The 17,349-nt window shown below is 41.7% G+C and overlaps 1 protein-coding gene across 4 annotated transcripts in view; it reads right to left on the bottom strand.

Moving 5' to 3' along the window:
- The window catches only part of lnx1 (ligand of numb-protein X 1), a 137,527-nt gene that overhangs the window by 32,075 nt on the left and 88,103 nt on the right, over window positions 1-17,349 (bottom strand). For all 4 annotated transcript variants that reach the window (XM_008111662.3, XM_003221558.4, XM_003221559.4 and 1 more), the window contains 3 exons: window positions 16,940-17,142; window positions 12,184-12,555; window positions 6,200-6,334 (listed from right to left, as the gene is read on the bottom strand). In XM_008111662.3, the coding sequence (XP_008109869.2) occupies window positions 6,200-6,334; window positions 12,184-12,555; window positions 16,940-17,142 (710 nt within the window). The remainder of the gene's footprint in view (window positions 1-6,199; window positions 6,335-12,183; window positions 12,556-16,939; window positions 17,143-17,349) is intronic.

The raw sequence follows: 17,349 nt of genomic DNA, 5'->3' as shown, positions 1-17,349 counted from the left end.
ACACAGACCCAACGCTTCCAACTTGCGGTGACTGACCTTGGTATCAGAGAGTTATAGTTCACCCGTATTCGGAGAACACTAAACTCAGCAGAATACAGATCTAGACCAAATTTGGCATACATATGGCCAACTGTGAATACTGGGGATGTTTGGGGGGATTGACCCAAGATTTTTAGGAATTGTAGTTAAAACACATCCTTATGCATTTTCTAATGGGAGCATTCAGTAAAAACAACAGGAAAGACTGAGTTTTTTTTCTAAGAAATAGCATATGACCTAGGATATTACCTAACATCCAAAAACAATGCCTTTTCAAATAACCTGGGCATCATTGGGTAGCCAAGCTAGTTGGTAGAATAAAGGACAAAAGAGAAAGTGAGGGGAGACCAAGAATAAAAGGAAACCAAAGCCTTGCTTTAATAAACACCACCCTGTGCTTACGTGGCTTTATGAGAGATAACCAAATCAAACAGTTCAGTGTCAATTTTCATCAACGACAGTACTTCAGTGTGTAATTTTCTTTTTAAAAGTACTTCCTCTCTATGATTACAACATTACCTTTGTGGGCTCTACAGAGAAGGAAAAACATAACAGTTTGTCCCCCTATTAACATTTACTGTAAAACAAATATTTACAGCAGATTAACTCAGTGCCCTGATAGTTGGCTTACAGGCAATGGCTGCAGCTGCATGACCATTTTAATTACCTGAAGGCTGAAATCATTCTTTCAGCTACAGAGTTCTATGTCCTTCAATAATAATGGCAAATGGCTTAGCCTTTGAAGACTGGAAGATAATGTATTTACATACACAATTAACAAGACTTTTTTCAGTTTCAAATGTTGTGTTAAGAGCTTTCAGTCTCCAAAATGGCAGGAAATTGCATCAACAGATGTGTAAGTTAGGCAATACAGTTATGGTGGCTCAGTTCCTTGAATGAAGTTCCAGTTTTTGAACTAACTTGAAGGTGGATAGCTCAGGGTTAGAGTGGATTTAGATCTTCTATTTGTCTACTGACTGATGCCATTGAAACTGGGCCAAAAATGGGCTGGAAGTACACGTGTCGTGTAATGGACTCCTTCTTGAAAGGGGAGAGCAAGTGGCATATGATGGGCAAAGTAGCTCATCTGATGAGGTCAAAAGAGAAATGTACCATAATATAACAAAGTCCATAAGGAGAAAAACTCTGAAATACCTTCTAAATGGCAGTCACCCATCAAATTTTAATCCCTGTCAATTGTCCAACCTCTCCATAATTAAAATTAATTAATTGGCATGAAACATTCTCAAACCTCCCCCTCTTAAAATGCTTAGTTTCTGATCAATTTATTAATCTGTATCCTGAATCTCACTATATACCCTACAATATTCCCTTTCCCCAACATTACCAGAATTCTGGTTATATGACAGAATACAATTCATCCAAAACAACCGTAACATAGGACTGCTCCCTGTGTCTTGGTGGAGAAGAAGGGACATATAGGTTGTTGTGTGTTTTCCGGGCTGTATGGCCATGTTCCAGAAGCATTACCTCCTGACATTTCACCCACATCTATGGTTGGCATAGGCAAAGGTTTTCCCCTGACGTTAAGTCCAGTTGTGACCGACTCTGAGGGTTGGTGCTCATCTCCATTTCTAAGCCGAAGAGCCGACGTTGTCCATAGACACCTCCAAGGTCATGTGGCCGGCATGACTGCCTGGAGCACCGTTACCTTTCCTCCGGATCGGTACTTATCGATCTACTCACATTTGCATATTTTCAAACTGCTAGGTTGGCAGGAGCTGGGGCTAACAGCGGGCGCTCATTCTGCTCCCGGGATCTGAACCTGGGACCTTTTGGTTCGCAAGTTCATTAGCTCAGCGCTTTAACACACTGTGCCACTATGGTTGGCATAGATGGGGACAAAACGTCAGGACAGAATGCTTCTGGAACATGGCCATACAGCCCGGAAAACTCACAGCAACTCAGTGATTCCAGTCATAAAAGCCTTCAACAACACAAGGGACATATGCCTTCCTCTGGCATTGTAGACCAAATCTATCAATTCTTGCCCCTGCTCACTCTTGCTCTGATCTCACTAGTTTTGCTTAAACTGAATCCTGAGGCAGCCTTTGTTTCAGGTGGAGCCCTGACATAAGACATTCTTAAAAGAGCTAAAGAGAGAAACTGACTCGCTTCAGATTTATGACACACAATTCGAGAAACTGTTCTCCCTTACATTCAGACTAGGGATCCTAGTGGTCCCTAGTTAAAAGAAAACGGTTAAATCTCAATAAATAAATGAGCGAGATCCAAATTTAGAGTGCTCTGCTGTTATGGATTAAGAAAATGGCAACAGTTTAAATAGTAGAAGGAAGACTTGCATCTGATATTTGGAAACAGTTTTTATTTCAAAAAAAGCACTCATGGAAGTAATTTGGGAAGCATAAACACAGGCAAATGATTATTAAGGATCTTTTACTAAAATATAAGCACTAAGATTTTATATTTTCTAGTTCCACACACATTGCAGAAGTGCATTGTCCTCCTAAGATACTCTTCAAAATACTATTAGTAAGGTCTGAGGTTGTCTCTGTTCGGGTGCCTTGCAACTTTCCCCAACTCTTAGAGCTGGACAACTCACTGTTTATAATTGGCACTGGCTTCAGAGCCAGCCTCTTTCCACATGGAGGCAGGATGTCATGGGTTTTCTTCGCCAAAAGGGACGGCTGAACCATTTTATAACAACAAATGATGTTGAAGGCTACGGCTTATTCTTGGCACTGGATATTAGAAACTTGAAAGCAATCCCGACCCCACATTTACATCTGTGTCCTAGAAATGTCTAGAAAGAGAGTTGGCTCTCGAAGAAAAAAGAAAGAGAGGGGATGGGGACATTTAAATCAAATTATCCTAGAAATGAATTTTTAAATTTGGCCATAGTTTGGAGGTGGTGAGATTTCCATGTGCAGCCGGGGGTTTTCGTTCTTTCTCCTATAACGACACGACATTAATTAGATACAATTCTGGGAGTTCCCGACATTTTGAATTAGAAAACCAAAAACTCCCAAACTTAATGAAATCAGATACAAATTATATCTTGCCTGAGGATTAGATTTGTGCTATTGCATATGGAGGCTGAAATTTTAATGTCAGGCAGAAAACAACTAGGAATATTATGGGTACAAGCCAGGACTGAGATACTTTGTATGACCGTGAAAAAAATCTTTGTTCATATGTGTAGTGATGTCCTTGAGTAGTTCCAGCTGCAGGCAAATAGGGCACCCTCTCCTTATATCAGAGGAAATCTACACTAGCTTTCCTTAGATAAACAGAAAATAAATGGTGTGAGATTTACACTGATTAATTTACTTCAGTATCAGTTAATCTAGAAATGTGGTTAGGCCAGCCTGGCCTTTGATGCAAAGAAGCATCAACACAGAATATGATGTACTAGGAGACATGTACATAATTCTAGATATTAGTCTGCCTCCTTTGCAAATTGTCAAAGTGAGTTTTAAAAAAAAGCTAACAGCTCTTCTGAACTCACTTCAAATGAACACTGTTTAAGGGAGGAGTGAGTGACTTGTTATCTTCCATGGACTACAACTCTCAAAGCGCCTTAGGTCTATGATTAGTGAGTGGAGTTGATGGGCGATGCAGACCCAGATGTGGGGGAATCAAAGGATCTTCACTCTTGTTTAGGATACCAACATGCTTTAAGGAGGCTTCTTACCTGTTTCTACTCTAGAGGAGAAGTGCTCAGCTGCAGACAGGCGTGCGTTTTAAGAAGGCTTCTTAGTAGTGGTGTGCACTTGGGTAAAAGCTTGTCTTGTTTCGATCTGTTTTCGGAAAGCCTCCCGAAATTGGGAGGGTTGTTTTCAATTGTTTGGTTTTGGGGCCCTGAAAATCGGCCCATTGGGAGGGGGAAGGCTTCCCACCACTGGCTCCCCGTCTTGAGTCATTCGGCTGCTTGGCAGGCACTGTGCATCTTCTCTTCTTTCTCCTCTTCCCTTCCTTCCTCACATGCGCAATGCCCCAATTAATTCTCAGAAGTCATGGCCAGGCAGCCCCACATCCAGACCTCAGCAAGCAAGCAGTAAGTAATCACTGCCCCCCCCCTCCTTTCAACTCGGAGTATGTGGTGGGTGGCGGGGCATGTGTGACTCTGCACACCACACACAAACTCTCCCTGGAAAGAAAGTGTGTGTGTGGCTAGGCGCAGGCAGGCCTGGAAAACCTACACTCACCTCTCAGTGCCTGCCTGCAGCTGAATGCCAGCACAGTCACACACTCCCCCCCCCGCCCACGCACACACCTGGAAAGGAGGGAGGGGAGGTGGCTCCTTCCACCCTGATGCAGAGGTCTGGATGTGGGGCTGCCTGGCCGTGACTCCCATGAGTGGATGTAGGGCATTGTGGGTGCAAGGTAGGGAGGGAAGGAGGAGGAGAAAGAGAAGAAGCCTGCATGCATGAAATTTCGGCTCCACACGAAGGCAGGCTTTTGTGTCGAGCTGAGTTTCGTGTGTGTGTGGGGCTTTCTGGTTCGTGCTTCCAAATAAACAAAAGACACAAAAGACATGGAAGAAACGTTAAGAATGAAGTTCACACACACCTCTACTTCTTAGCTGTTTCTACTCTAGAGGAGAAGTGCTCAGCTGCAGGCAGGGGTGCACTTTAAAGAGGCTTCTTACTTGTTCCTACTCTAAGCCCTCAGTTGCAGGCACGTGCACATTTTAAGTAGTTTTCATGTTCTTAAAGCTGTTTTTTTTACTCTAGAGGAAAGATGCTCAGCTGCAGGAGAGGCAGGCCCACATGCTTTCTTTCTCAACAGCACCAGGATACCAAGCAGCTTTCCAAGAGGCATTTTAAGGAGGCTCAGGGAAGGAAAAGCTATGATCTGTAGCTCAGTAGAGCTATTCTCGCTGGACTACCTTAAAAATAATTATTATCTTTTAGAAGTATTTTCTGAAGGAGAGGAAGGGAAGGAGAAAAAGAAGGTAAGTCCCCAAATGCTTGCACATGCACCCCACCCATGGTCTCTCAGGTCTCGAACTCTCAATCGGTCCCACTAAATAAAAAGAATCAGAAAAATAAAGGAAAATCAAAAAATATTCAATTGTGATGCTGAATAGGGGAGGAGGAACCAAGATCGCCTCCCACTTGCTTTCATGTTCAGCGGGTTTTCCTTCCTGTTACGAACTCCCGAAGCACCGAAGGTATCAAATGAAACAGGGGAAACGAAATCCATGCAAAACCCTACTAAATACCCTAAAGACACGAGATGTCTTCTGATCTTGGAATCTTGGAAGCAAGGTCAGCTCTGGTTAGTATTTGGATGGGAGACCACCAATGAATGCCAGGTTCTGTGGCAAGACCACCTATGAATATTCCTTGCCTAGAAAACCTATGAAATTCATGGAGTCACCGTTGATTAGTGACTTAAAAGCACATACATACAAACATACACACAGGTGGTTAGAAGAAGCAGGACACTATTTGCTACTCTGCATCAGGCTGGAAAATATCTTGAGTTGGCGCTGTTGCCTCTTGTGGCCTGACTTTATTGTCCTTCAAACAATGCTCTAATTTATAGTCAGAGCAAGGGGTATGAAACACTGTTGAAGAATTATAGTCCCTTGTGTTTTCTTTTGATGGGTTTAGTAAATCAGAGCAACCATCTCCTTTGGATATTCCCAAAGATGCAAGAAATGGCCAGCCTGTTGAAGCTTCACATCCCTCTCTTGATAACTATTAACCCCATGACAGGATGATATCCTATTAATCTTGTACCAGATGGTCCTAGCAACAGCCTTGCCTCATGTTTCTGCCAGATGGAGAAAGTGCAGATAAGCTTCTTATTTTTAAAATAATTATTAAAGTGCATTACATTTTGCTGTGAAGTGTGGTCAGCAATATAGAATAACAGTGGTTCAACACACATTCATTCCATAGTTTTCTCTCCTCAACAGCCTCCCCACCACATTTCCTGTGTGTTCCTTTCCATCACCTATTCACAAGACAGCAGCACTTCCCAGTATATATAAACAAAGGGGACCACAGTTTCTGTGTTTACATTGCAAAGTTAAATGGTGCTCCTTTTGGTGATACTCTCCAGATTCGACATTAACCCATTAGTCAATGCACCAGGCCACTTCCCCCCTTCTTTTCCCTTCACATAGGAAATCATAATGAGGGGAGGGAAGAGTACTAAGCCTCACCTTGTTAGGATTGTTCCTTAGACCAGGAAATGGTGGATGGCTTCCAGTGTAATCCCATCCAGCCTCCTGCAAGATATCAGGAGCCTGTGGTCTGGTTTGCCGAGACACTGTGAAATGAACACGATTCCTGCTGCCCTGCATGGCGAGAAAAAAGATAAAACACATACATGACTGTTCATCAGTGACAAAACCATTTTTCTCATAATCAGAATTTCGCAAATTGATTGGCTGGAAGTTCACCTTTGGTTTTGAAAAATGGTGTTTTGGCAAAAATGGCTATCAAACTTTTATCTATTTGTTTGGTTCAAAAAGGGATCTAAGGAGTCTGGACCAATGAGGTCTACAAAAACTGCTTTGGAGGAAATAGACTCTCTCCACATGTGACTGCATTTGTCCTCTATGGTATAGATGTTATATGGAAGAGAGATCCCTATATTAAGGTTTGACATACCAATGCTAAGTAATAATAACAATTTAAAAAATAAATAGCCATAAACCTTTCAAAATCCTTTCAGGACATATGATTGGTGCACTTTTGACTAGTATTTCTGAGAAAGGTCCTTCAAGGTGCCAGGACAAAACAGAGCTAAAAACATGTGGTGGAAAGAATGAAAAATAACAAGACCACCATAAAGAAAAGAGGATTGAATAGATGTGCTTTTTAATAATGACTAAAAGGGGAAATTTCTATAAGGTTCAGGATCCCTATTATCAAAGGGTGCAGGAAACCTGATCTGTTGTTCATATGGTCACCCTATCCGTATTGCTGCGTATGTAACAACAAATTGCAGGCCTTGCTTAGGAAAACACAGAAGTTGAAATTAAGATGCTGCATTTTATATATATTTTTGTGTGAAATGGGGATATACGGTAAAATATTAACATTTGTCTTTCTAGAAACAGTCTCCAAAGACATGTCAACTGTGTCCAAAACCATTTATGTAGTGTAGCTTCTTAAGCATACGTTTTTGCTTAAGAGGAGGGGTAATGGGTTACATATCACAGTTATCTGCAAGGGACACTCATCGTTGAAAGCAAGCACTTCATGCTCAAGCCTATGTATTTTTGCCTCAATTGAACCCCAATGAAAACACTAGGCCTTACTTCTGAGTAAACATGGCTTGCATTGCAGAACTGCACAGAACGTCCCAATGATTTCCCATAGTTCACAATTTCATAAGAGAAGGGAAAACATTCAGTGTGAATACCTAATCTAGCACATGAAGGTTCCCCATCTGATTCTATAGAGATATTCAGACAATTCACTGCCCTTCCATAGAGCCTGATCCTCATCTATATCCTACCTTTGGGATTATCAACAGTGCAGTATACCACTGTCTCTGGTTGGAAACAGATGAGACTCCCTTCTTGACGTCTTTCTTCCTATCTCTGTCTATATAGGGATGGAGGAAAACGTACAAAGTTGTCTTCTGTCAATGACTGATATTTGTGATGCTTTACAAAAGTATATACTTAGTGAATTTGGGGTACATAAAAGTATGGTTTGCATATTTTATCCACACAATATATAAGCAATATTGCCATATTTCTAGGCCTGGCCCTGAGCTTCAAGTTTTCATGGACCATCTCCATATGGGAGTCTAGTGTGCAAATTCTCAAGGTTTGGTGGGCCATATCTAGGCAAGAGGAAAGGATTGTGTTACAAATCCCCAGCTCAGCAAGTAGAGGAATAGCTTGCATAATTCCAAGGCTTTGTTGATTTGTTGATGCAATTTGCAACACTGCTGCTGTTGCGGGGAAGAGGGTGGAGAAAAGACTCACAGATCCCTGCCTCAGGTATATTGTAATGCAGACCTAATTCTATCATCTCCAATACTAACCAATAAAATCTGGTTCTCTTGATCCATTTTGCTGGGCTTTTATTCTCCCTCCTCCCCGTTCTGTTTTTGGGATTATACAAAATGGCCCACTGGAAGCTACAAATCATTTTTGTTTCAACTGATTTGGGCCCAAGCCTACTAATAAACCTCAGGGTTTTGGATGATCCTGAACTGGCAACTTTATAAATAAGTGAAGCATATAATACTATAAACACAATTATATACAAGTTGTATATATTGTATTTTCTATAAAAAAGCCACAATATGCCATTTGCTTACATTTTAAATGGCAACCTATCATACAGGAATATTAACATCTTTATTTTAAACCATTAGTTGTTTTATTATCTTTTAACTACAAACAGATTAAAGTAGTCTGAAAAGGTTTCAGGTCCAAGCCATAGGTGTGATATGAAACTAGCAAATGGTACTAAGACTAGTTAACACACAAGTTGCTGCTATAGAAAACATATTATAAGGTCATTTGAAGGTTGATCTGCCTCCCTATGGTTTATCTCCAAACTGGTTATTTACAGGAAAGTTGTAAATGTGATTAATGGTGCGGCAGGAGTAGTAATCCCAGGAGTTCAAATAAAGTGTTTATTTGAAATCTCGTGTTTTTCTTCATCTCGTGTCATTTGGGTTCAGAGAATTCTCACAGTTCAACATGAGAAAAAGATGAGATAAGTGGTCATGGCTCCGATTTTCAGGTAAAACAAAAGGCTCAAATCCAGAGAACAGTATTTATGTTTGAAAAACGTTTTCCTTTTCATTGTATTTCTCCAAATCCCACCCACACGGCCTCTTTTTATATTAGGTTGAAAGATGGTTGTCTCCCTGTATCGAAATGTGCAGAATTCATGCATTTCTTTTTCGAAGTTTAACTAATTTACACAATTTCCCCCATTGACTGAAACACGCTCATATTTTCAAATATGAGCATTTTTGCCATTTGGGAGGAGAGATACACATTTCTTCACAACAAGCCTGGGAGTGTGATTTTTTAAATTATCATTCAAACAGTTCTACCCCAGTGACATTTCTGACCTCTATCATAAGAGTCGTATGATTAACCTTCTGGAGAACTAGGCTACTCATGAGAAAGAGATCCCAATCTAGCGGAAGCTAGTCATGACTGAATATTCCTCAAATCAAAAAAATAAGGCAGAAATGAGTAACAGAAACTTCATGTGCTTTCAATTAGTCGTAGTCATTGCTAGTTTTAGTTGGGGTGGGGCCAGCAACTCCATAGCAAGAGGAGAAATTTAAACTCAAGTAATCCGTAGGAATGTCAAGTTGTCTACTGATTGAACCGTGCAGGTACTAATATTCAGCCATTAATTTTTATTAGCTAATGATCTTGGAGAGTCTTTTCAGAGTAAGAAGGGAAAGAAAACTATTTTGTCTATTTTCCCAGGATATGTGCATGCATTGCCTGAAAACACTCAAAGGAAACACCCTTCACAATAAATGTCTTTTTATTTGCAGTTATTAGTTGTTTTCTACAAGTTGTTTCCAACTGGGGACAAATTTTGGTTTTCTTGGTATGATTTGTTCAATGGCAGTATTGCTTTGTACACTCTGAGGCTGAGAGAGAGTGTTCTTTCTAATGGCCCATCAACACTGCCATATAAACCAGTTTCATAATGCAGATTAACTGCATTGAACTCTATTATATGGCAGTATAGACTCTGGCCCCTTCCACACAGCTGTATAAAATCCACATTGAACTGGATTATATGGTAGTGTGGAATCAGATAACCCAGTTCAAAGCAGGTATTGTGGATTATCTGCCTTGATATTCTGGGTTATATGGCTGTGTGGAAGGGCTTCATATAATCCAGTTCAATGTGGTTCAATCTGCATTATATGAGCCTACAAAGACCAGTATAATGCAGTTCAAATTGGATGATATGGTAGTGTAGAAGGCAGTGTACCCAATAGACTACCTAAGAGGTTTTCAAGGTTTGGTGAGGATTTAAACCTGGTCTCCTTGAATCCTAGTCCAGCACTGACTCAGTTTTCATTTATATCCTGATAAAATTAGTTGATTTAATGATTAACTACCTAGTTTCCTTAACTGGTAACAGCACTATTTTATTATAATTTGAAATTATATGTTCACATCATCAGATGATTGATTGATTGATTACTCATCTAGTTTCTTCAACCAGTAGCACTTTTTAAAATCCCTATTCAAAAATCCAAAACTGTCCACAAGTGTAGATGAGCTAGTGACACTTTTGCTTTCTGTTCGCTCAAAGTTCAACAACTTTGTTTTTTGTGCAATTTAAAAAAAGATTGTGTATACAATTACACAGTCTATGTGCATGAAATGTACAAGAAATATACATGAATTTTGTATTTTGACTTGGGTCCCAATACAAATATGTAAATGCAAGTTTAGCATATATGTTTGTGTGCATGCATGAATGAAGCATGATTTTTTTCTTAAGTGTAATAGGATGGCCATAAGTACTATTTCACTGCCAATAGTCCACTACTTGAACATCTAATAGAGGATAATTGTCTATTAGCAAATGCCCTCTTTTTGCAGAGCTCTCCAAAGCAAGCTCTGTGTAAAGATCAAGAACCACCTTCTGCTCTATTGTGAGAGGTATTACATTTTCTTTAAAACACAGTAATTATTTTCAAATGCCTATCTGCATTATATGCACATTTTATGCACATATGCTCTTTTTTTTGGCCAGTCTATTAGATGGGCACCCAGCTGTGATAGGCAATTATCCTGAGTCCACTGGGAGAAGATTCTGAATGCTGAACAACTTTTCTAACAGAAGATGCATCCCATGCTTCACGAGGAACCTTACCGATAGTGGGAGGCAGGGAATGTGCAGAAAAAGGTTGGTCTGGAAGGGCTATTTCAACGATGTTACTATAAAAGGTTTAATGGATAAGGTAGACCGAAGCAATTGCAACAAGCCTTGGGACCCTCTGGGGACTGCTTAAGTTACTGCCAAAATTGCCACCCCCTTGAAATCTAAAAGTGTCCAGAATTCCACTTCTGGTTTTGAAAAAATGTGATTTTAATGTTAACCAGTGCAGAATTACAGTTACAAACACATGTGGCCAAAAGCATGCAGAAAGTTGCGATTAAAATACTATTAAACCATCTACAAGATTTTTGTGTGTGTGTTTCAGGAGCGACTTGAGAAACTGCAAGTCGCTTCTGGTATGAGAGAACTGGCCACCTGCAAGGACATTGCCCAGGTGATGCCCAGATGTTTGATGTTTTACCATCCTTGTGGGAGGCTTCTCTCATGTCCCTGTATGGGAAGCTGGAGCTGATGAGGGTTTAACCCATTGTGCCACCAGGAGCTCCTGTCTACAAGATTAAACCCACTGATTTTAAAGCAAATAATAAATATACTACACCACAAAAATTGGTGTTTTCTTATAAAGGAATGAGTTTCCCAAAACCCAAGACCTTTACTTACCAAAGAGAAAATAACAAAGAGGGAGCCAACCTAGGGAGGGAATTCCAGTCTGGGAAAGGGGACAGAGAAGACGATTTCTCATGTTCTAACTCAATGGTACTCAACCTGTGTGTCCCCAGATGTTTTGGCCTTCAACTCCCAGAAATCCTAACAGTTGGTAAACTGGCTGGGATTTCTGGGAGTTGTAGGCCAAAATACCTTGAGACCCACAGGTTGAGAACCACTGTGTTAAATCATTTAACATCTGACTATAAGAGATTGACAGATGCTTCTCTAATTTGGCCTGCTTCCCAAAACAAAGGAGATGGCCATGGAGGGTGGGGGTGTTCAGGGGCTCCAGATAAGTCATAGTTAATGACACTATGATCTCAGCCTTTTTATGTGAGTTAGAAAAGAGAGCAGCCCCAAGCCACACAAAGCATGTTTAACATACCATGGGATTTAGCTCCCATTCTAATACAGTACCTTTTCCAATACTCTGCATACATTTCACATGTGATTGCTTGGATTCCGTCACAAATCATGTCAACTTTTGCAGAATAGTATGAAATCAGGGAGCACAGCTAATTTGGCAACAGCAGAGGTGGAGTACATTTTCACTTGTAAACATGTGCATAAAGTGTTTTAACCTCAAAGGCACCTCACTGTCTTTTATCAGATAGATTCAAAAGCAGTGGCAACAAACCTGTATCAGATGGGCTGCACTTTCTGGACCTCCATATCGTAGATCATGCCCATTAATCGCCAAAACTCTGTCATTTTCTTGGAGCTGCCCATCCCGGGCAGCAAGGCCTCCTTCCAACAGGTTGAAGACAAAGACCCCGGTTTCATTGGCCTTGCGGACCAGCTTGATCCCCAGCTGCTCATCTGGGCTGCTTTTGTTCAGAACTACATGAAAGCTGTCATCCCTGTTACAGGGAAGGTCAAGAGAAAGCCTGCTGTTTCGGCACCGGTATCTCTGCTCTCGCAGGACGGTGAGGCGGAGAACCTGGCAAGGCTGCTTCAGGACTGACAAGGCATAGCTGTGTGGCACATTTCTGATGTCGATGCCATTCACCTGGGAGACAGAACCATAAATCAGAAAGGAAAAGGGCCATCTAATTGGAACTGGCACTGCAGACAGGCGACCTATTTACACAGATGGCTTCCTGCTACAGTGACATGCAGCATCAGCTTGCATCAGAAGAAGCCAAGTTTTCATTATATAATATCCTTCCCCCCAAGGACAGCACACACTGTACTATTTTCTTCCTCTCTTGCTGATTATCTCCAGACATAATGACTATTTTTCATTTTTATGATGCCTCCTCTCCCGGCTCCAATATCCTCTTGCCTATCTGAGCTTGAATCTGCCAATTTCCAGCTCTGTTCCATGTGAACCTTCACTATTTGTTTCATTTCTTATCTGTTAACTCTAAATTACTTTGATTAAAATCGGAACATGCAATCTCCAGCCTCCTACGCAGAGAGGAATCAATTTTGGAACTATGATCCACTTTTTCATAGGATATTAAGACAGAAAAAATGGGTGTTAGCAATAGAGGGATGCTTAGGTTCCAATAATTTTAAATACTTGAGGAATCATGTATATTTGAAATGGCTCCCAACCAAACATTTTAATACCAATGTTTCATTTGGGCTCTTTCTGTATTTTTTCTGGAATGCTTCACTCTGTATCAGATAACACTTCCAACACTTTACTCAGATGCAAAATTATTGTTTATAAATTATGTTTTATAGTGCAAAAACCACTGTGGACGGGGCACTAAGGATCTCATCAGATGGAGGTCCAGAAACTAGGGAACATCAGGGAAAAAACCGTGGGGCAACATCCAGGTTCATCCCCTTACCACCCCAAGGCGTTTCCCGACTGCCACTATCTTCATCCCGCCCTGTCCCAGGCTTGTTAAATGAGGATATGAGTAGTCACCCAGGACGGAGCCCTGACCTACGTTATATGATGGGCTCCAGCTAGCTCCAGTCTGACTCTGTCTCAGCAGAGCTCTAGGATGGTGAATCCCCCCTTCTGATGAGGTCCTAATTCTCTAACAATTAAACGTAGTCTCCTCAAAAGAAATTAACTATTTCTCCGCTATTCTCTTAGATGAAGAGGTAGATTCATCATTCTGCAAATCAAGGTGCAGAGTAGGGACACTGTTTTGTTTTGGAACTGGGTGTAGTTCCATGTCTCTCAAGTGACAAGAATCATAGAATCATAGAATAGTAGAGTTGGAAGAGACCACATGGGCCATCTAGTCCAACCCCCTGCTAAGAAGCAGGAAATCGCATTCAAAGCACCCCCAACAGATGGCCATCCAGCCTCTGCTTAAAAGCCTCCAAGGAAGGAGCCTCCACCACGGCCCCGGGGAGAGAGTTCCACTGTCGAACAGCTCTCACAGTGAGGAAGTTCTTCCTGATGTTCAGGTGGAATCTCCTTTCCTGTAGTTTGAAGCCATTGTTCCGTGTCCTAGTCTGCAGGGCAGCAGAAAACAAGCTTGCTCCCTCTTCCCTATGACTTCCCTTCACGTATTTGTACATGGCTATCATGTCTCCTCTCAGCCTTCTCTTCTGCAGGCTAAACATGCCCAGCTCTTTAAGCCGCTCCTCATAGGGCTTGTTCTCCAGACCCTTGATCATTTTAGTCGCCCTCCTCTGGACGCTTTCCAGCTTGTCAACATCTCCCTTCAACTGTGGTGCCCAAAATTGGACACAGTATTCCAGGTGTGGTCTGACCAAGGCAGAATAGAGGGGGAGCATAACTTCCCTGGATCTAGACGCTATTCCCCTATTGATGCAGGCCAGAATCCCATTGGCTTTTTTAGCAGCCGCATCACATTGTTGGCTCATGTTTAACTTGTTGTCCACGAGGACTCCAAGGTCTTTTTCGCACACACTGCTGTCAAGCCAGGCGTCCCCCATTCTGTATCTTTGATTTCCATTTTTTCTGCCGAAGTGAAGTATCTTGCATTTGTCCCTGTTGAACTTCATTTTGTTAGTTTCGGCCCATCTTTCTAGTCTGTCAAGATCGTTTTGAATTCTGCTCCTGTCTTCTGGAGTGTTAGCTATCCCTCCCAGTTTTGTGTCGTCTGCAAACTTGATGATCGTGCCTTCTAACCCTTCGTCTAAGTCGTTAATAAAGATGTTGAACAGAACCGGGCCCAGGACGGAGCCCTGCGGCACTCCACTTGACACTTCTTTCCATGATGAAGACGACGCATTGGTGAGCACCCTTTGGGTTCGTTCGCTTAGCCAATTACAGATCCACCTAACCGTCGTTTTGTCTAGCCCACATTTTACTAGTTTGTTTGCCAGAAGGTCGTGGGGGACTTTGTCGAAGGCCTTACTGAAATCCAGGTACGCTACATCCACAGCATTCCCTGTATCGACCCAACTCGTAACTCTATCGAAAAAAGAGATCAGATTAGTCTGGCATGACTTGTTTTTGGTAAATCCGTGTTGACTATTAGCAATGACCGCATTTGTTTCTAAGTGTTCGCAGACCACTTCCTTAATGATCTTTTCCAGAATTTTGCCTGGTATTGATGTGAGGCTGACCGGACGGTAATTGTTTGGGTCGTTCTTTTTTCCCTTCTTGAAGATAGGGACCACATTCGCCCTCCTCCAATCTGCTGGGACTTCTCCCGTTCTCCAAGAACTCTCGAAGATAATTGCCAGTGGTTCTGAAATAACTTCCGCTAGTTCCTTCAGTACTCTTGGGTGTAGCTGATCTGGCCCTGGGGACTTGAATTCGTTTAGAGAGGCCAAGTGTTCCTGGACAACTTGTTTCCCTATTTGGGGTTGGATTTCCCCCAATCCTTCGTCCATTCCGTGTTGCTGAGGTTGAAGATGGCTTTCTTTTTCTGAGAAGACCGAGGCAAAGAAGGCATTAAGTAGTTCTGCCTTTTCCCTGTCCCCTGTCGCCATCACCCCATCTTCTCCTTGCAATGGCCCTATCGCCTCCTTTTTCTTCCTTTTTCTACCAACGTAAGCAAAAAAGCCTTTTTTGTTGTTTTTTATGTCCCTGGCAAGCCTGAGCTCATTTTGCGCTTTAGCCTTGCGAACCTTTTCCCTACAGGTGTTGGCTATACGTTTGAATTCTTCTTTGGTGATTTCTCCCCTTTTCCACTTCTTGTGCATGTCACTTTTGAGCTTTAGCTCAGTTAGAAGTTCTTTGGACATCCATTCTGGCTTCTTTGCACTTGTCTTATTTTTCTTCTTTGTTGGCACTGTTTGTATTTGCGCCTTGAGTATTTCACTTTTGAAAAACTCCCATCCATCCTTAACTCCCTTGTTTTTTAATATCGGCGTCCATATATAAGAGTTACTTATATAACATAGCTTCGCTGGTGGTAAATAATGCCAGAAAATACAAACTACAAACTCTAAAATCAGGACAGTAAATAAAGAGTAAAGGTAAAGGTTTTCCCCTGACATTAAGTCTAGTCGTGTCCAACTCTGGGAGTTGGTGCCCATCTCCATTTTTAAGCCGAAGAGCCGGCGTTGTCTGTAGACACCTCCTAGGTCATGTGGCCAGAATGACTGTATGGAGCGCCATTACCTTCCCGCCAAAGCGGTACCTATTGATCTTCTTACATTTGCATATTTTTGAACTTGACAGAAATTGGAGCTGACAGTGGGAACTTACTCCACTTCCCGGATTTGAACCGCCGACCTTTTGGTCAGCAAGTTCAGTAGCTCAGCGGTTTAATCCACTGCGCCACTGGGGCTCCCACAGGTTGAGAACCACTGTTCGAATGCTTCAGTTGAACAGAGCAGTTGATTGGCAAGGCTGGCTGGAAGCACAAATCTCAATGTAACAAGTTGGGAAAAATTGAGCAAGGATGACCAGTAGAACTGAACAATCAGAAAGAAGTGGACCACATACTACAAAAAATAAATGAAAGCATTCCACTCAAGTGCACTTAGTGCTTATGCAGTTCTCTGTGCTTTGGGTGATTGCATTCATCTCTGATTTACTGAGCCAAGGAAAAAGCAGCAGCATGGCCTAAGGTTCAAAGGAGGGAGGTCTGCTTTTATTCTCTAGCAAGAACTGTGACCCAGTCATTTCTTGTCTACACATGTTGTAGTGTGTCCACCCAACGTACAGAGTGGAAGGATTTGAATTTAAGCCTAGTGAATCTATGCCAAGGCATGTGTGTGGGGAGAAGCATCCTAAATCCAAATATTTAGGCTTAATTAAATAATAGGTAATGAAAAGAACCTTGTCTGTTTAACCTCAAAATGAATCCCCATCCATAACAGGTAAAACAATAATATGATGTCTTTCTCCCCCTTCCATCACTTCCTTCATTTCTACATGACCTCAGAATATTGTCTGCCATGCCCTCCAATTGGATGAGAAACTGTTTCCTTTAAAGCTATGCCTTTACTTATGTTATTATAGTCTCTTCACATTTGCTTGTTTCTCCGAAAGAGCATACCTTCAGTATCATGTCCCCCGGCAGTAACCTTCCATCTCTAGCGATAACGCCATCTCGATAAATGTGTTGTATTATTACGTGAACCAGCGGTGTTTCACTGCCTCCCACAATCCTAATGGCAAGGCTTTCGTTGGGATCACTACGGCTGATCTTAATGCTGGTAATTTCGCCATCTGGGATGAGGTGATATAACCTTGGGAAAACTGAAATGCACACAGCAGGAGCATTTATGTAGATTGCCGGGTTTTGCTTGTTTAACTCTAACTGCATTATAGGATTTTTCGGAACTGATCCAACTAGGCTTTTAAATTGTCTGCTATAACATGTAAAAAATCACATTCTCCTCAGTTTGTGATGCTGGAAAGATTTTTTTTTCTTTCCTCTGACACATATCTTTTTCAAATAAAACA

The sequence above is a fragment of the Anolis carolinensis genome, chromosome 5, assembly GCF_035594765.1.
Source record: "Anolis carolinensis isolate JA03-04 chromosome 5, rAnoCar3.1.pri, whole genome shotgun sequence".
Lineage (NCBI taxonomy): Eukaryota > Metazoa > Chordata > Lepidosauria > Squamata > Dactyloidae > Anolis > Anolis carolinensis.
Note: the sequence above shows the minus strand (reverse complement) of the source record. Positions and strands in the feature narration are given on the sequence as shown.